Raw genomic sequence first — 20977 nt, 5'->3', positions numbered from 1 at the left:
AACTCACACCCACATTTAGCAACATCCTATGTCAAGTTCAATTTCACCAAACCACCCAATAAAAAATATTACAAAGAGATCACAATTACTTTTAACTTGATGGTTGTAAAATGAGACTAATCATTGACCAGACTCAAAGTCTAAAATACACCTATTTAAGCCACCGGTCCAATTTCATATTTAATGATTAAAAGTGTGATTGTAACCTCCTCCTTGTATCAATGAATCTTGTTATATACAAACCATTAATAAAAAAACCAATAAAGTTTCAAAAAGGGGCCGGCCCCAATACTTTAGTTGTACGTTATGGTTTTTATTCTCACTAACATCTTTAAAAACCACTAATCATTTCAAAAATTCAAAAATAGATAATGGCATGTATTCCCGACTAAATTACCCAAAAAAAATAATGCAATGGACAGTGTAACTTGATGAATTTCAATTTACCACTGAATTACCAAAAAAAAAAAAAAAACAGTGAAGAGGCCAGTGTCAGTGTAATATGATGAATTTCACTTCCCAAATTACTTTGTACTAGATATGATTTTCTTGTAAAAGGTGAAAAAAAAAATTGGGCTTGCATTCAAAACTAGAGGAATATATGGAGCCCTACAGAGAGAGAGAGAGAGAGAGAGAGAGAGAGAGGAGATATAGACCCTAACAGGAAGTTGAGAGAGAGAGAGAGCAACCCATGAACAAAATAAGAGAGAAAAATGGGCAATCCCATGAACAAAATAAGAGAGAAAAATGGGCAATCCCATGAACAAAATGAGAGAGAACTCTCTTTTCTTTTTTTTTACTTGAAACAGGTGAATAAAGAGACAGGGAATTCTCATGAACAAAACCCCCTCTTTTCCTCATTGTTAGAGAGAGAGAACTCCCATGAACAAAACCCCCCTCCCTTTTCCTCATTTCTCTTTTCTGGGTTTGTCTGTACAAAAACAGTGAATCTAGCCTCTGTGTTTTCTCAGTTACTTCCACTGTTCACTATTGCTTGCTTAAAGGAGAGAGCTTTAATGGCTTCCCCCTCCTCCTTTTTAAAGTATTTAGCCCCTTATTGTCTCCTCTCAGGTCGCTCCAACTCCAAGGAAATCAATGAAAAGCAGGTTCATTTTCTCACTCTTATGATTGATTTCGCCGTACACAAACTGATGGTCTCTCTCTCTCCTGCTCTCACCGACCATTGATGAAGTTTGAAGGAATTCAGAGTCTGACTGCTTCAGTAACACCATCTGAGGAGGTGGAGGGAGAGAGAAGTAAAACCCATTTGTTGGTCCCTCAGACTTTTCCATGGTTCCATTGCCCAAAGCTTTGTTCTTCTCTTCCTCACCTGCAAAAAAAAAGGAAAAAAAATACCAACAAAATTAGATAAATGCACAGACATTGCATGCATGAGAGAGAGAGATTGCAATACTTTGGGAACAAGAGAGAGAGAGAAGAGAGAGCAAATGAGGCTGAAATACATAAGGAAAATGCAGAAAGAAAACATAGTAGAGAGAGATATCCCAAAACAAGTCAAAAACCAATTTCAAATTATGAATTTAACAAAACCAATGGAAAATCCATGAAAAGGAGGATAATGGAGAAGCACCCCAAATCAGACTAGGGCTTAAAAAGAAAGGCCAAATTCTAAACCACCAAACAAATGGTAGTAAAACCAAATACGAAAAAATACAAAAAAAAGGAAATTAGAAAAAATACAACCAAGAACTCAAAGCCGGTTAAGAACTTGAAAAGAGAACACAAACCCAAGCAGAAACAGGCCAAACCCATTACATATAATAAAAATAAAAATAAAAAAGAGAGAGGGAGGAATAAATAAATAATAAATTGAAACCTACTAAATAGAGAGACCACAATGCACAAAAAACAAAATGCATGAGGCTTAGAACCCAAGTGTGTAGCAGGAGAATAACCAGATGAAAATATAACATCCAAAAGAAGGAAAAAAGTGAAAAAAAAAAAAAAAATGCAGCATTACATATTAAAAAAAAATGTACCAATGTGATTTCCAGTGACTGAATATCAAAAAACATGCAAAAGAAATTGACTCACAAACCCTAATCAAATTCAAAAAAAAATTAATTTGAGATCATTCACAAGTAGCGAGAGAGGGAAAAATCCATACCCTGATGTTGCAGAGTGCCAAATCTACTGTAAAAACCAGGAAACGCCCTGCTATTTGAAGAATTGAGAGACAAATCAGTGCATGTCGAGGCAGATTCATCCCTGTTACTCAAAATCGAAGAATCACTTGCTCCGCGTCCATTGCTAGTCTCAACCTTCCTCTGCATTGTTGGTTGTTGCTGCTGTGGCAGAGACTTCCTCCTCCTATATGCATTGGATTGCTCTCTGTATTTTCTTGCCATTATCACATGCCAATGGTTTTTCACTGCATTATCAGTCCTGCCAGGAAAGAGCCTAGCAATCATGGCCCATTTGTTGCCATATAACCTATGAGCAGCTAAGAGTCTCTCTTCTTCTTCTTCACTGAAAGCCCTCCTATTGATTCTTGGGTCCAACTGATTGAACCATCTGAGCCTGCAACTCTTACCTGTGATGAGAGAGAGGGGGAAAAAAATCAAGAGAGAAAAATGGAGAAGTGGAAGATCAAGTGCATGGAAATTTTTTTATTTTTTTTATTTTTTTGTCATCTTTCTAGGATTTTCTTGTAATTTTTGCTATTGGATTTCTTGATAAGAAAATTGGGTTTTTGGTATTTTCTTGATGCAAAGAAAGGAGAGAGAAAGAAACAGAGAGAGAAGATAAAATTTTTGTTTTTTCTCTCTCTTCTCTCTCATTAATTTCTTTACCTGAATCAGCAATCAAAACTGAGAGATATGCAATGAGCCCAGTAACCTAAAAAAGCACACTTCTCTCTCTCTCTTTCTCTCTCTGCATTTGGGGTTTTCTCTCTCCTCATTACCTGATCTTCCTTCAAGCCTTTCAGCAATGACGTTCCAGTTTTGGGGACCAAACTGAGCAACAAGCTCCTTAAGCTTTGCATCCTCAGCTGGTCTCCAATGGCCTCGGGCACAGAGCTTAGAATGCCTATCTTCATTCTCCTTCCCACCACAATTCCCCATGGGCTCTTCCTCATGGCTCTCTCTCTCATCCCTGTAACAGTCTTCCGTCCCTCCCTTCCTCTCACTATCCTCCATCGATGACTGAAAGCTCAAAACTTTCCTCTTGCTCTGTTTGGCTGGGCTCAAAACCTGAAAACCCATCTCCCTCTTGCTCTGGGTCTCACCTGAAGAAGAGGAAGAGAACAGCCCCAGAGCTTTAGGGCTTTTACTGTAACTCTCACTGTTACTATTACTGTTGCTGTGACTATTGCTGGTTCTTTGATGAGGGTAAGAGAGAGAGCCCATGAAATCCCCCTGAAAGCCTATCTCTGAGAACCCATTTCTGATTTTTTGAGAATATGGATTGGGCTCACTCATTTTCAATCTCTCTCTCTCTCTCTCTTTCTCTCTCTCTCTCTCTATATATATATATATACACCAACCAAGAATCTAGAGAGAGAGATGGGTATTGCAGGTTAGAGAGAGAGATGGGTGTTGCTGATTAGAAAGATAGATGGGTGTTGCAGGGTAGAGAGAGAAAGATGGGATTGAAAGGAAGGGAGTTTGTTATCTGGGTTTCGTTTTAGAGAGAGAGAGAGAGAGAGGATTGGGGGAGAGGAGTTGCAGAAACCCACACAGTTAGTTTGGAGGTAGTGAAAGAAACAGATGAGAGGAAAAGACTGAGTCAGGACCCAAAATTTAGTGTCAATCCCTGAGACTTAAAAAGGAAGAGAAAACCCCTCGTGTGGGGAGGTCTTTTTAAATCCACTCTCTCTCTCTACACTTTCTCTCTCTACTGTCCCTCATGGCCTTGACAAAGCAACCAGAGTCCCTCTCTTACTTGCCCACACCAAAACGCCTTTGCTTTTCTAAGCAAAAGATAGAGAAAGAAAATGATAAACTTTGAATCCAACCCACCTGTCAATTGCCATAAAAATGTAAACAGTAAAATAACAAACAAACAAAATAATAATAATTTAAATCTTTTTAATTTTTTTATTCTTGGGATACCCCAAAATTCATTATTCCTTATGAAGCTTTAGGCCCAAAAACTCAAACCCCAAGGTCTAGGATTTATCATATCCGAGTCCCAACTTTTTTTGTTTTCTTGTTTTAAGTTTGGTATTCGTCATTTAATTTCTAAAAAGTTTGGTCTAGTCAAATTTGGTCTTACTATTGATCGAAACTAATTTGATTGGTCTTATTATTGTTCGAAACTAATTTTATTGAGTTATAAAAAATATGAATGATAGTTCAAAAATATATAACATGTCAAAAAAAAAATTGTACTTTTTATCGATCGAACTTATCAAAACCAGTCAAATTTGATCGTAAAATATTTTTTTATCAAATCTAATTTTTATATTGGACCAGGTCAACGAAGAATCTTGATAACTGCACATTCAAATAATATAAAGGGTAAAAGGAGAAATGCAAAATTGTCTCTCCCTCTTGATATGTAAATGTACCCTTGAGTATGGTAAGAGTTACATTTATTTTGTACGATGTTCTATAGAAAATGGGTAAAATATTATCTCTTTCTTCAAATATTCATTTGGGTAAAGTATATAGAGCTTTGAAAACCCTTTCGAGTGTTGTTTGTATAAGGCTAGGGCCCTAAATAATCAAAGTAAGATGCACATTCAAATGGTGTTGAAACATGTTATTTCAATACCATAAATCATCGTAATGTTTTGAAAATTTATTTTCATCTCCAATTGTAAAATTTTAAATTTTAAAAATAATGTAAATTGCGCATACACTTGTTTTAAGATTTAAAATCTATTTTATCTCATTTTCATACATCTTGAGGTCGATATGATTGGATAGAGGGTTTTTAAGCATCAAAACAACTTTTTTTAGTAAATTTTGAGATGCACTTCAATTTGATTGTTTAAGACATCGCCTTTATAAAATCTTTTTCCCCCTCTAAAACTTCTAGAGTAAGATACAGTTGCACTAGAGAATTGGGGCAAAAGTTTCCTATTTTCTCAAATATTCATCTTGATAAAGTACAAAGAGCTTTGAGAACTCTCTCTCTAAAAGTTTATCTTTCTTCAAATATTTTCTCTCTCTAAAAATTTATCTTTCCTCAAATATTTTCTACTATCATGATATGTTTATGTACTATATAGCATATGATAGGGTTGCACAAGTTCTATAATGTTGTATATGGAGGAAAGTTTCTCTCTCTTCAAGTAGCTGTCCTGGTAAAGTACGCAGACCTTTCAAAACTCTCTCTCTCTAAAACTCTCTTTCTTCAAGTGAATTATTTCCTAGAATTTTGAGCTCAAACCTTGACCCCACCTCCACATTTACAAGACTACAATCCAATTTTTTTGTTTTCTTTTACTTCACTTTTAAAGTTTTCAATCCATATTTTAAAGGGAAAAGTTTATATAAGGTTGCAACCTTAAAATGTAGAATCACGGATCACCTCAAAAATCTATCGGAAATGTTATTTTATTGTTGAATAAACCCTCTAATCTATCACCTCGACATTGAGATATATGAATATGAAAAAAAAAAAGTTTTTGAGTACCGAAAATTGTGCATCTTGCAACACATTATCTAGACCGTCCATTTACAATCTTTTTATATATTTATAGATCTACTTGATTTTAACCATTTTTGGAATTTAAAATTTTCTAATTAGGTATGAAAATAGATTTTAAGATAATATTAAAAAGTCTTTATAACAAAATTACATATTATGATAAATTTTTAAGGTGTGCCGTAATTGGATTGTTTAAAGTTGCATCCTTATAGAAACCACACCCTATTTTAAAAGGAAAAGGTTTGTATAAGGTTGCAACCTTAAAATATATAATTAAAGATGCACCACAAAAATCAATCGTATAACGATGTTTTAGTGATGGAAAACCCTCTAATTTATTATCTCGACCTCAAAATGTATGAATATAAATAAATAAATAAAATTTCAGTCCTATTAATAGTGTACCTTGCAACACATTATCCAGACCGTCCATTTTCAATATTTTCATAGGTTTATAGATCTTCTTGATTTTAATCATTTTTGGGGTTTAAAATTTTATAATTAGATATGAGAATAGATTTTGAGATAATCCTAATAATTTTTTACATCAAAATTAGATGTCATGATAAAATTTAGAGGTGCACCATGCTTGGATTGTTTAAGGTTGCAACCTTATAGAAACCACACCCATTTTAAAAAGAAAAAAGTTTATATAGAAAGAAAAAAGTTTATATAAAGGTGAGGCTCAAAAAATTCACAAGAAATATTGTTTCAATGCTAAAAACCCTCAATTTGATCATCCGACCTCAAGATTTATGGACATGAGAAAAAATAGATTTCAAGTATTGGAAATAGTATTTCTTGTAATATATAGTCTAAATATCAATTTTCAAAATTTTCAAGTGTTCATAGATATTCTCGATCTACATTAGTTTGAAATATTTAAATTTTATAATTAGAGATGATAATAAATTTTCAAGTCATCATAAAGCTTTTTTATACTGAAACAATATATTTCGATACGATTTGAAGGTGTGTCTTAGATTGATTGTTTACGGCCTCCGCCTTTTAAAAACCACACCATTCGGAAGAGGACCATTATACACAATGAGAACATTAACCATTTGACGGGGAGGTCAATAATTACTTATAAGTTATAACTATTTGATGTTAACTCTGGTAGTTTTAGCGTGTCATAAAGTTTGGAAAAAAATATCTTTTGGACTTTAAGCTTAGTCAATAGGAAAAATGCAGTCACCCAAATTGATATCTAATTATGAAGTTTTAAATGTAATCACCTTGTACTAAAAGTAAATGGTCTCTTTATATATTTTTCATTAAATAATTCATCTTTGGAAGGTTGTTTCGATAAAGTTTCGAAATATCAATGAGATAGCCAAAGTAACCCTTCTAATTATAGAGTACATACGATGTAACTGTCAATAAATGAGAGTATTTGGTAATTTAAGTGACTTTAGTCACCTGAGTCAAATCACTCAAATATCTTCATATAATATTTGTAAACATAAAAATATATATTTTATAGAAAATATTGCTTCGGTTTTGGAATTTTGAACAAGAGAAACATTTTGAACCATAGTTAAACATATTTCATATATTGGATCCAAAAAATATTACCAGACCTGGACTAGATCGACCCGACCCAACCCTATCCCTGACCTAAATAGTGTTTGGGTCCAACTGTTGGACCCAAACCCAACCCATAGGGTCCATTTTTTAGACCTATACCCGGACCTAGATCAGTTCTACCCCTCAGGGTCAGAATCCCCTAATAAAAGATATCATCCCCTACTAATAAGTTCCAAACCAAGAACAAGATTTTATAAATAAAAGCATAAACAACTATATTCTAAGTTTGAACCCAAAACTAGTGAGGTCATTTAAGTTGCTTATTTCAATAATTTTTGCAGCAGAATTACCAAAATGCCTTCACTTATCCAAATCTAAAATAAGGCATTTATATATGGAAAAAGTTTATATAGAGCTGAAGTTCTAAACAATCAAATTTGAGCCTACATCAAAATTTTCACTAGAAGAGGTGGTTTTGATGCTCAAATATCCTCAAATTGACCATCTCAACATCAAGATGCATGGACATGAAAAAAAAGTGGATTTCAAATTTTGAAAATAGTATATTTTATAACGTATTTTTTTACCGTCAATTTTTAAGTTTTCATAGATCTACACTATTTTTGAAACTTTAAACTCTATAAATAAAGATGAAAATATATTTTAAGACTATGACAAATATTTTCAATATTGAAACCACATTTTTCGATAGTATTTGAAGGTAGGCTCTAATTTGATTGTTTAGAGCCTAGGGCTCTACAAACCACACCCTTTATATGTTCACTTTTTAAATAATTTACTTTAGTAGTAAATTAGTTGACTCAGTAACCTCACTCGTTATTTTTTAGGTGGCTTGACCCATTTGGCCAGTATTCTTTATTAAATTTTGTAAATATTTTTCATGTAGTTACTAGAATGGCCTCAACAGTTGGACTGGTGAAAATCATTTATTAGAACCCCACACTCTTAACTTTTTGACCCATATGACAAGTTGCAAAGTTAGCATGTTTTCCAAATGTGAGATGGACTTCATTTATAATCATTTAATTCACTCTGAAAATAACCTAGAAAATAATATATATTTTTATCAATTAAAATCACTTATGCCAATTTTCCCCCAAGTGAGGGGACAAAGGACTTCTAAGATCATCATATTGTGTTAAGGTTTGAGTATTTGAAAAATTGTCGATCTGGATCGAGAATTAACAATTTTAGTTGAGATTGGTAATGGCCCAACTTGAATTCATACCGTAACCAGGAATCAATATCATTTAAATGAATCGTCCTAGTTCAGAGAACCAAGAAAGTATATTATGTAGTCAAGTGACCGAAATCAGTAGAATCACCCAATTCCCTCCTTTTTTATTTTCAAACATGTTTGTTTATAATTATTTCGGAATAGATCAGTAAAAAAATTTACCTTCTCCAATTTGGCTGGGAGACTCGCGATTTGAATCGAAAGCCTCCGAATTCAGATTGACCCTGTAATCGGATTGTCGCCTTGGCCGTCCTGAGATTTTAGACACTCCCAAGGCAAAGATGGAAATCCATGTTTGGTGAGAAAGAGAGATGGAAATCAACATTGCTAGAGAGAGAAAGAGATGTAGTTTCACTTTGGTAGAGAGAGAAAGAGATAGTAAGAGATGTGGTTTATTTGTAGAGAGAAAGAGATGTAGTTTCACTTTGTTAGACAGAGATGGAAATCAACATTGCTAGAGAGAGAAAGAGATGTAGTTTCACTTTGGTAGAGAGAGAGATGGAAATCAACGTTGCTAGAGAGAGATGTAGTTCACTTTGGTAGAGAGAGAGATGGAAATCAACGTTGCTAGAGAGAGATGTAGTTTCACTTTGGTAGAGAGACAGATAGTTTCACTTTGGTAGAGAGAGATGGAAATCAACATTGCTAGAGAGAGAAAGAGATGTAGTTTCACTTTGGTAGAGAAAGAGATGTAGTTTCACTTTGGTAGAGAGAGAGAGATGGAAATCAACATTGCTAGAGAGAGAAAGAGATGTAGTTTCACTTTGGTCGAGAGAGAGATGGAAATCAACATTGCTAGAGAGAGAAAGAGATGTAGTTTCACTTAGGTAGATAGAGAGAGATGGAAATCAACATTGCTAGAGAGAGCTGTAGTTTCACTTTGGTAGAGAGAGAGAGAGATGTAGTTTCACTTTGGTAGAGAGAGATAAAAATCAACATTGCTATAGAGAGATGCAGTTTCACTTTTGTAGAGAGAGAGAGAGAGATTACAAAAGAGGGGTTAAAAAATGAAATTTTTACTGCAAAGAATGTGGCATGTAGTTTTGTCTCTTTAAGGGGGTTTTACTGTTTTTGGGGCACTTATGTTCCATAAATAGCAGCAATTGCATATCGACTATGAATTTTTTGGTACAATTTCCTTGCTGCCAACTGCAAACTGCCGAAGAAGAAGCCCAAATTATTCAATTTCCCTCAATTCATTTCCAGAAATGTAAATGGACCCTCTCTCTCTCTTACATTATATTATAATTAATAATCATACCGACATCCAGGCAGGGAAACGCTCACATCTCACGTACTTTTCTAAAATAATGAAAAGGACATAATATAAAAAAAATACTATTTTTAAAATTTTTTAGTGATTTTTTGAAATTATTTTGAAGCCAAAACCAGCTGATTTTCCGATTTGAACTGCCGATCCACCAATCTGATACAATTTTTTAGGTGTCCGATCGGAATCACCGATCCATTTTTTTAAATCTTGGTCCTTGGGATTTGGCACACTCTAATCTCTAATGTACCCTCCCTCTCTCTCTAGCCCAAATAATTGAATTTGGCTCAAATCATTTCCCCCCTCTCTCTCTCTACCTCCCCAACTTTCTCTCTATCTCTTATGCACCCTCTCTCTAATCCAATAAATTGTCTCTCAACTTATAATCAGGGAATGTAAATGCACTTTCTCTCTACTCTGTCAATCTAAATAATTCATTTTCTCTTAATCCATAATCAAGGAAGGTGCCTGTACCCTCTTTATCTTTAAAAAAACAATTGAATTTGGCTCACTCCATATTCTCTCTCTCAAATCAGTTTAGATCGGTGAATCAACGGTCTGAATCACTATTTTATTGTGCAGAAAAAATAACGAACCAGTTAAAGATCGATATGAATCGGTGAATCTGTGAGTTGCGTATTATGAGCCCTGAAGCAAGACACCATCTCACACCCCATTCATCAATTGATTAGTTTTACTGTATTTTAGTTAGAATTTAGTCTCTCTCTCTAACCTCCCAATCATGGATCCATGAAAAAACCCAACAGTCACACCATCCCCTTGCAAATGAAACTAGTTGGCTGAACTATATTTTCTTAGCAGTACCCACTTTCTATCACTCTCTCTCTAGAAATCTCTCTCTAAAATCTATTTTTCTCTCTCTAAAATCGCTTTCTCTCTCTAAGTGGGTGCACAGGAATCCAGGATTGATAGTTATGGGACATAAAATCCAAGCAAAAGGGTAATGTAAATGCCAGATTTGAATGCTGGTTACAGGTCCAATTGTAGAGAGAGAGAGAGTTTGGTCAATATTGTACGAGAACAGTCTGAGTCCTCATTGCAACACAGGCAAATACCCAGGCAATACCCAATTGTTAGTAGCCATTCAATTCTCTCTCCTCTCTCTCTACACGGATGAAATCCCTATGAGGCGGAAGCCTTATGAAAAAAAATATAGCCTCGCATTAAATCTTGTTAAAAAAATGATTAGGTATTTGAAATCTATGGTTCTAAAATCTATTTTCACCACTAATTATGAAATGTTTAGTTCAAAATATGGTATAAGTGTCTGCGTGTCTCCCTTCTCTCATGGATGCATTTCCTATGAAGCCTAAGCCTTATGAAAAAAGTAAAGCTACATCTTAAAATCTTGTCAAAAGAACACAATCGGCACTTAAAATTCTTCAGATGGTCCTAAAATCTGTTTTCACATATTTTGAAATTTTTAGCAAAAAAAATGGTACAGATCTTGTAAATCTACAAATAATTGTGAATGGACGATGTAGATAATATATTATAATAAAAAAATTGTTTCATGCAAGCTGCACCGCATTCCTATAATATGCGGTCCACAGGTATAAAATATCTATCTTAACGATGGATGCAAATAGGCAGTATATCTAAAAACAAGTATAACTAACAATCCAAATGTTTTTTTAATATAATTATTATTCTTAATTATCATTTTTTTTTTTTTTCATATTCATGATTTCCATTTTAAGGATTATATATCCTCTAAAAATTATGATCAAATTATATTTAAAAAGTATATTATTTGCCAAGCCCGGATTTCTACAATATGCGGGCTGGCCGCATAGAAACCGTATCCATTATGATATATACTATTGTTAGGACTTGAAATCCTTATATTTTCTTCACACTTATAATGATGAAGGTTGAGATGATCAATCGGAAGGTTTATTTATAAATCAATTTATGCTAAAACTGGAGGCATATTACATGACACCATCATGCACCATATAAATATATATAAAAAAATTTAAACTTTTTTAAAGGACTGAATTTCCCCGTCATTTTCTAATGGTAATTTGGTCTTTTGAAGTTTAAAAAATATTTGTTTTATATTTTGACTTGTAAGGAATATTATGTACAACATGATCAAACTTTTATTTTTTTGTACTTAATAGAAAAATATTACAATACAAATAATATCATGCATTTTCAACTATCATATCAAAATTTGATAGTTGGAAGCATAGCTTAAAGGGTGTGATTTCTATAAGGTTGAAAACTTAAATAATCCAATTAAGGCACATCTCCAAATTTTATCATACTATGCAATTTTGATGTAAAAAAATCTTAGGACTATCTGAAAATCTATTTTCACATCTAATTAAAAAGAATTAAACTCAAAAAATGGTTAAAATCAAGTAGATCTATAAACATATGAAAATCTAGAAAATGGGTGGTTTAAATAATGTGTTGCGAGATGTACTATTTTCGGGACTTAAAATCATTTTTTTTCTCATATTCCAATATCTCGATATCGAGATGATCAATTAGAGGGTTTATCAATATTAAAACAACATTTTTCGAATGATTTTTTAGGTGCCTTTGTAATTCTACATTTTTAAGGTTGCAACCTTATATAAACTATTTCCTTACTTAACCTACTACTAATTTTTGCTTGTTAGCTTTTTTCTATATATATATATATATATATATATATATATATATATATATATATATATATATATATATATATATATCATGTGAAATAAAAATAATACTAAAAATGGGAACCGAAAAACGCGAAGTAGGTGAGAAATTAAATGGAAAACCCACTTCTCATATTTATTATTTCTCAGTAACCAACCTTTTCAAGCGATTCCTAAAAAAGTAAATAAATAAATATAAACGAAAAAATAAATAATACACAACAATAATAAAACCTTTATCCTATGTTCTAGGCTCATATGGCCCATTAATGATGACGTAGGAAATGCAAGGGCCCACAACATGCAAACAATGATGACGTGGATACTCGAAATGCTGACCTGGCTCTCTGCCCTCTATTTTTAAATATTTTTTTTCTTTTTTCCTTACCAAAAATGGAAACCGCAAAACTCACTCATTAGAGAGCCCCCGCCCAGCTGCATGCTGAAACCCTAATTAGGGTTTTCCCCCATTTTTTAACCAAAAAAGGCAGCTTTTTGGACCCCAGAAACCCTAGAATTTAGAGGCCTTTGAAGCTCTCTATGTCCACTCAATCATGGCAATGAGGGTTATTATTGAGGACATGTCGTATAAAAAGTGGCATAAAATTTGAACCTTTTGAGAAAGAAAAAAAGCCTAATAAACTATTTAAAAAATAAAATAAAAGTCCAAATGATGGCCCCTAAAACCCTATGCTCCTTTGTAACCATGCTAAATACCACAAAACAATGGATTTTGTTTCCTTTTTTTTTTCACTCAAAATTTGATTTTCTTCACCCAATTTTTCCCTTTTTATTTACCGAATGGCGATCATTTGATACTATGATTTGGGTTTATACCATTTTTTTTTTGTGAGAGTGAAATGAAATGCCAAAGCCTAATAATCCTATAGAAGTGGCAAAAGGTTTGGTCCAAAACTGAAAATTCATTATGATTCCAAAACCCTAGGCTCCTTTATAACCGAACTAAAGACCACCAAAAAGTTTGCTTTATTTTCATTTTTTTGTCCTTTTTATTTTCTCTATTTGCATTAGTATTTGGTCAACTACCATACAAAAAATTAGGGGTGGCAATGGACCCGGACCCGGACCCAACCTTGGACCCAAGGGTAGACTCAACCTGGATTCTCGGGTATAGACTTAAAAGTTGGACCCAAGTAGACAGGTCTGGGTCCAAATCTTAAACCCAGATACTATTCAGGTCCAAGTTTGAGTCCAAATCTTAGACCCAGACACTATTCAGGTTCAGGTCTGGATGCAGTAATATTTTTCAGGTCTTAATATATGAAATATATTTAAATATATAGATATTTTAATTTTTAAGTAAGATTGGGATCCGAGTCCCATGTCATATTTTGGAGTCTGGGGCTGGGTCTGATTGAATCAAGACTTGATCTCACCCATATAAAAAATTAGGTTATTTTCTCATTATTTTTCTTTTTTTATTAAAAGGTGCGGTTTTTATAGAGTCGGGGCTCTAAACAATCAAAATAAAGCCTTCAAATAGTGTTGAAAAATGTGGTTTCAATATTGTAAATCTTTGTGGCAGCCTTAAAATATATTTTTGTATTTAATTATAAAATTTATAGCTTAAAACGTAGTGTAGATCGCGAGTATCTATGAAAATCTTTAAAATTGACGGTCCAAAAATGCGTTACAAAATGCACTATTTCCAAAACTTAAAATTCATTTTTTTTTTCTCATGTCCATGCATTTTGATGTCAAGATGATTAATTAAAGGATATTTGGGCATCAAAACAACCCTTCTAATGAAATTTTTTAGCCAGGCTCTAATTTGATTGTTTAGAGCCTTGGCTCTACATAAACTTTTTCCTTTATTAATTGGCCATCACAGTATAGTACCATAAAATTGGATTTTGTCCTATTTATTTACTTAATGATGCTTTATTTACTCAATGGCATCATTAGTAACTCACATAAAATTCGGTTTTATGCTTTTCTCCTTTGTCTAATCAATTGATATCATAGACAGTACCAAAAAACTAGGGTTTATACAAAATTTCTTCTTTTCATTTGCTCAATGGCCATCATTAGATCTTACCATAAAACCTGGGTTCTATCAATTTTTTTTTCCTTTTTTTTACTCTCATCATGAAAGTGAAGCAAACAAGAAACCCTCATAATCCAATAAAAAGTGGCAAAAATGTTGAGTTTTTTAAGCAAAAAGAAATGAAAAAAAATACATTAATAACTCTCATAATCCTATAAAGAGTGGCAAAAACTTTGAGCTCTTTATGCAAAAAGAAATGAAAAACTCTAATATATTTTTATCCTAAAAATGGGTTTTCTTTTTTATTATTATCCTCTTGTTCTTTTTTTGTGGACTCGATGGCAATTATGGTTGCTTCTTTGACTGATGAAAGTTTCAGGCCAGCATCAGAACAATGAAGATTTTGACAGATTTGTTCTCGATGATTTCTCATAATACCAATATTGTCCTTACATTTTTACCGTTGTAATTTTACGCCACGTCACTCTTAACGGTTTTTTAGACAAGATGCTTATTGGGAGATATTTACGAAAATATCCTTCGTTTAGTGATTTAGTGGATTTGGAAATACAGTTTTTGAGCCCGTATACTATGCTCCTGCGGGAGTATAGATTGGATATCTACTCTCTCAATCAAATACCTACTTGGGAGATTTTTTAAATATGAAAAGTTCCGAGTCATTTACGAACTACAAGATGATTATTTTCAAAAGAAACAAATTTTGAATTTCGAGTTTTCTAATACTTAGATCTCATTCTCTAAAAATTAGACTATGAGGTCTATTCTTAAAAATTTATTATTTTTAAGTGGTCAACTAGATTTTTTTTTATTGTAATTAGCATATAGCTTGAGCATGTTCAATCTTCAAATATTGGAGCTCTAAAGTTAATCCTAGATTTGGTTTACCCAAGGGAGTAAATGAACAATACACTCTCACAGAAGTATAAAGTATGTTGGCTTTTTAAAATAATTTAAATATTTTAATTTTAATGGTCTAAAAATCAGACGACTAAGAATCAAAACCCTATCGACCCGGATGACTCAGAATCAAAACCCTGTCAGCCCGGATATAGGGTCTTAGACTCTCAGCTGTAATTTCCCCCATATCAATTGTTATTTTTTAAGAAAATGGTCTGTCACATTGGCCCTTTGACTATGTCTGAGAAACTCAAACTCGGCCTCGACCAGCCCGAGTCTCTAATTTTAAACACTAATTCATTCCAAAATATTGGGGTTAACATATAACGATTAATTGAAGCTAATCACCTATCTTGCCAAACTATTAGTGAATTTTCTAGGAAACTACAATAATTTTTTAAAATAAAGGCATGGAGACCATAGTGAATTCTCATGGAGTAAACCCCATAAATTTCCCGGAAAAAAATCCAATAGCCATTGATTTAGCACTTTTTTCCATTTTAGCTGGTACAATGTATTAAAACCAATGATTTAAAAAACACTAGATCAATATGGAATTGTCCGGTCCGACTCAATAATTGGTCACTCCGACTCAATAATTGGTCACCCCCGTTATGATTATACGGCTGAATTTGAAAGGGAATCAATGATTCTGCACAATTCTCTGCAATAAAACCGCAATCAAGGCCATCGATTTACCCATTTGGATCGGTTTTTAGCCCGTTCACTATTTTTTTTTTTTACCAATTTACTATTTTTTCCATGCAATAAAACAACAGATCCGAACCCTCGATTCACGATCCAGGCCGATTTTTGGGATGGCCAATCTTGGTCCCGGATCTATTTTTTTAAATCACTTGTTAAAATAAAAAGAGCAAGTCTCTCTCTCTCTAATCGGGTTGGTTGTTTCATTTGTGATAAGGTTGTATTCAATGTCTTATCTCTCTCCACTTGTTTAAGGAGAGAAAACAGCCAACACTTTCTCTCTCTAGGTCAACATCTCTCTTTCTTCTCTCTCTAACCAAGCTGTGTTATCTCACCTGGGAATTGTCATAATTTCTATTCAATGTCTTATCTTTTTGTTGAAACTTAATGTCATAAGTTTTATGTTTACTGATTGTAAACACCAGATTTAGCAGTTCTTCAGATTTAGTGCTGAGATAATGAAAAGACAGAAGAGTACACGAAAGACGAGAAAGCTCATTAATCTTTTTTTTTCTTTTTTTTAATGTCTCTTTTGGGGTCTTTTCATCTTCTTTTATTGATGGGTTTTCTGAACTTTTTCATAGTTTGGATATGGTTTTGAAATAATCGAAGTGCTCATGATAATTGCAGTCATAAAGTTTTTTAGAGAGAGAAAGCAATAAAGTGGGGTCTGAACCGTTCGGGCGAGGAATCTCGGTGCATGAATGCAAAGATCGGTTTTCTTAAGCCAAGCCAACTGTCTGAAGCTGACGACCCTCATGATTCTCTCTCCAAATCTCTTCCCTCCCTCTCTCTCTCTCTAGACCTGTATCATTTTCTCTCTCTAAAACTCCCATTCTCTCTATAAAACTCTCCTTTTCTCTCTGTAAAAATGTCCCTTTCTCTCTCTCTAAAAATCTCTTCCTCTCTTTCTAAAATCTACCATTATCTCTCTAAAAATCTCACCTTTTCTCTCTCTAAAAACTCCCCATTCTCTCACGAACTAATAAGCTCTTGCCTTTCTCTCTCTAGAAATCTCTCATTATCTCTCTCTAAAAACTCCCCATTCTCTCTCTAAAAATCTCTTCCTTTTCTCTATCTAAAACTCCCCACTCTCTCTCTAACTACAAAGCTCTTTCCTTTCTCGTGATTCTCTCTTTTCTCTCTCAATCAATCCAAACCCACTTTTCGTTTCGTCCGGTAATGACCTCATCTCCCTTACACGTGCATGGCCATGGCAGGATCTTGAATTGACACGTGTGCACGTGTACGAATGCAGAGGCGTACCGAAGATTTACTCAATAAAAAATCAGAGAAATTAACAGAAAAACTTTTTATTTTTTTAATTTAAAAATATTTTTATATTTGTACAAGACCGGGGTCCTAACACAAAATAAAACGTACCATCAAAAAATATCGAGACATATTATTTTAGTAGCGTACCTTCAAATAGTATCAACACATGTTGTTTTAATTTCGTAAATATTTTTAGAGTAATGATCCTATTAGACTCTCCCCTACAAATATGTGTAGGGCTTTAAAAGATCATCATAAGAGTTTGTATGGATCTTTGAAAAAGTTATCACATGAACGTGCGATTTGATTTTTCTATAGATTCGTGTCAAATTTAATGATGATCTTTTGGGGTCCTACACACATAGGTGGAAGAGGGTCTTATAGGATTATTTCTCATATTTGTGATGGCCTGAAAATTTATTTGTATATCTATTGTAAAATTTAAAGATAAAAAAAAATACTGTAGTTCGAGCATATCAATATGCACCCTGGAAATCTTGAACAACATCAAAACAACTTCTTCTAGTTAATTTTTTAGAGGCACTTTAATTTGATTGTTTAGAGCCTCAACTTTATATTTTTTTTTAAATTTTTTCTATTTAATATTGTACACTTAAATCTCACTTTTTCAAATGAATAAATTATTTTTATTTAATTTTTAAACATATCCGATAAAACTCAAATTTCGACCATTCATACTGATCACTACCTAGAGGTTTTATTTTAGGGAGCAGTTGGCATACGGATGCATCCGTAGGTGTAGAGGTAAGGTGCACCGTCAAAATTTATCATGGTGTATAATTTTGATGTAAAATGTTCTTAGCATTATCTGAAAATCTATTTATGTATCTAATTATAAAATTTTAAATTTAAAAAAATGGTTAAAATCAAGTAGATCTATAAACATATGAAAATCTTGAAAATGGACGATGTAGATAATATATTGTAAAGTGCACTATTTATGAGACTTAAAATCTATTTATTTTTCATAATCATAAATCTCGATGTCGAGATGATCAATCAAAAGGTTTTTCAACACTAAAACTACCTTTTTCGATGGATTTTTTAGGAGCATCCGTAGTTCTACATTATAAGGTAGCATCCTTATATAAACTTTTTCCTTTATTTTATTTTCAAAAAACATAAAAAAACCGCCTTGCTCATTACTTGGAATAGTTTCAAATGGATAGAATATTAATTAGTTAACCTCTTGGGATATTTTGATATAGAAAAAAGAAAGGAAGAAGTTCATATAAAATTGCAACTTTAAACTGCAGAAAAAAAGAAGAAAACGAACACACCTTAAAATCTATCAAAAAAAAAAAAAAAGGTTGGTTTTGTGGTGGAAAATCTTATAGTTGATCATCTCGACATTGAGAAGTACCAATGGAAAAAAGGAAAAATATTTTATTACAAAAAATAGTACATCTTGTAATACAATATCTAGACCGCCCATTCCCAAGATTTTCATGTGTTTGTAGATCAGCTCGTTTGTACCAAATTTTAATTTTAAATTTTATAATTAGATGTGAAGTAGTTTTTCATGTCACAAATGAAATTTTCGACACCAAAATTATATTTTTTGATGAGTGTTGGAGGTAAGTCTTAATTAGATTGTTTAAGGTTGGCAACTTATACAAACCTCACTCGCTCATAAATTGCGCAACATTTATTGTTTATTTTTAATAAAAATATATAATAAAATGTCAATAGTTATCCGATAAATTAATAGAAAAAATACAAACACGTTAATATCACACTAAACTCCCCGCCAACGTATGCCGATAGCAATAATTGTCACCAAATTCATGATAATACTTATAAGGTTTAGTATCAAACACGTTTCATTGTATCATTGTCTTGATTAAATTTTTAAAATCATGCATCATAGTTGGGAGAGAGGATGGACCCACGTTGTAGGAGAGAGAGATTGATTGATTGTTCAACTTTCAAAAAATGGGAGAGATTTGAGGGGAGAGATGTTCAAAACATGGTAGGGGTGGTAATGGACCCGGGCCCGAGGGATAGACCAATTCTGGGTTTGTGTCCCATTGGGTTCGTGTCCGAATCCGAGTCCCATAACATTTTTCATGTTTCTGTGTCTCGCCTAACCTTGAGCTAACCCACCCCTGAAACATGGGAAGAATTGAGGGAGATAGGTTTCAAAGATGGGGAAGATACATAAAGAGTGATAGAGAGAGGCGTTTAAAACATGGTGTTGATTTAAAGAGAGAGGAAAAGTATACAATGAGATCATTTATCTTTGGTACAAGATGGTTACAATTAATCTGGACCATTTGATGTAAAGTTAAGCAGCTGCATTTATTTCATTGACCAAGCTCAAACTTTAAAATAATTTTTTTCAAATTTTGTGAGGCACTTAAGCTATCAGATTTCATATTAGATGGCTGTAAAAAAATATAGCCTCATTGTATAAAAGTAAATAGTCTCATTGTATACAATTCCTTCAAATATTGGAAGGATTTCAAACAGGAGGATAAAAAGATGGGTGTTTAAAAGATGGGGATGAAGAGAGAGATGTTTAAAGACTTGAAAAGAGACATATTAGATAGAGAAATTCATATAGGAAGAAAATGTGGAAAATTAAATTTATCTTTTTTTTTAATTTTAAATAAAAAAAATCATTAAAAAAAAACATAGTTGTATATCAAGCCCAAAGAAATAAAAAATGGAATAAAATAAATTTGATTTCAATAAATTAAGATTCTAAATATTTTGACATCCAACATTTTATAAGCTCATGAATACTTATTTTTATTTTTTCGTCTTTCTAGAAATTTCAAATATACTCCTGGGCACAGATCAATTTTGTAAAACCTATTTTTTTCACTACTTTTCAACATCATTTTAATATGCATTGTTTAATTTTGCTTTAAATATACTAAATTTTACAAATAACTCCTAATATTAAATTTTCTACGCAAGTTAGCCCCACCAAACTTTCTTAGCAAATACCCCCCAACCCAAAAATAAATAAATAAAAGTTTAATCTACCATCTATTACTTTTGCCCACGCCTCTCTCTCTTCTTTCCCACGAAAAGGTGGTCAGACATAATCTGAGGGCGGTCCAGTAGTATAATGTTTGTCCGGTAAATAACAGTGGTGGTCCAAGGAATACAAGTGGCAGTCAGGTACTGACAAAGAATGGTTCAGCAATAGGCCCATGCGGCCTGGCACTGCTAAAGAGAGGTGACAATAGGCCCATGCGGTCCAGCAATAGGCCCAAAGTGCGGTCTGGCAATATCGAAGAGTGGTCCTACATGTTTTTAGTTTAACAAGGTCCGACAATATCCAAGAGCGGTCTGGCATCCCATGTAGGGCCACATGAATGTCCGGCTAAAATTAAATTTTTATGTAGGAAAATTGATATCTCTTCTAAAAAATGAATATTTTGTTTACTTGAGGGGTATTTGTTAGAAACATATATTTTGGGGAAAAAAGAGAAAAATTTGGTTGAGGGGCGGTCCGGCAGTGTAATGTCGGTCCGGTAAATAACACTGGCGTTCCAAAGAATACAAGTGGCGGTTGGGTACTGACATAGAATGGTTCGTTAGAATGGTTCGGCAATAAGCCCATGCGGTCTAGCACTTCCAAAGAGAGGTTCGACAATAGGCCCATGCGGTCCAGCAACAGGCCTAAAGTGCGGTCCGACAATATCAAAAGTGGTCCTACACGTTTTTTAGTTTAAAGG

At 33.3% G+C, this 20977-nt stretch overlaps 1 protein-coding gene across 2 annotated transcripts; it reads right to left on the bottom strand.

Annotated features, from left to right (window-relative positions):
* Nucleotides 1–760: 760 nt before the first annotated feature.
* On the bottom strand, nucleotides 761–4012 carry LOC18425210 (uncharacterized). Of its 2 annotated transcripts, none has more exons than XM_006829776.4 (3): nucleotides 2927–4012; nucleotides 2129–2554; nucleotides 761–1330 (listed from the first exon to the last, which is right to left on the bottom strand). In XM_006829776.4, the coding sequence occupies exons 1-3, from the start codon at nucleotides 3441–3443 to the stop codon at nucleotides 1068–1070; spliced, it is 1206 nt and encodes a 401-aa protein (XP_006829839.3). In that variant the 5' UTR covers nucleotides 3444–4012; the 3' UTR covers nucleotides 761–1067. The 2 variants fall into 2 exon arrangements, with proteins under 2 accessions (XP_006829839.3, XP_088725542.1); XM_088869416.1 differs by having other exon boundaries at nucleotides 2814–3786.
* Between the last annotated feature and the right edge of the window lie 16965 nt (nucleotides 4013–20977).

This window comes from Amborella trichopoda, chromosome 1 (genome assembly GCF_054954075.1).
Source record: "Amborella trichopoda isolate Santa Cruz 75 chromosome 1, AtrichopodaSantaCruz75HAP2 v2.0, whole genome shotgun sequence".
NCBI classification, from domain to species: Eukaryota; Viridiplantae; Streptophyta; class Magnoliopsida; order Amborellales; family Amborellaceae; genus Amborella; species Amborella trichopoda.
The sequence above is the reverse complement of the archived record's forward strand: the minus strand, read 5'-3'. Positions and strand labels throughout refer to the sequence as shown.

Excerpts from the sequence above, each read along its gene's own strand:
- LOC18425210 (XM_006829776.4), bottom strand. The coding sequence starts at position 3,443 with ATGAGTGAGCCCAATCCATATTCTCAAAAAATCAGAAATGGGTTCTCA. Across the intron at positions 2,555-2,926 it reads AAGGCTTGAAGGAAGATCAG|GTAAGAGTTGCAGGCTCAGA; the intron begins GTAATGAGGAGA and ends CTCTCATCACAG. Across the intron at positions 1,331-2,128 it reads TGGCACTCTGCAACATCAGG|GTGAGGAAGAGAAGAACAAA; the intron begins GTATGGATTTTT and ends TTTTTTTTGCAG.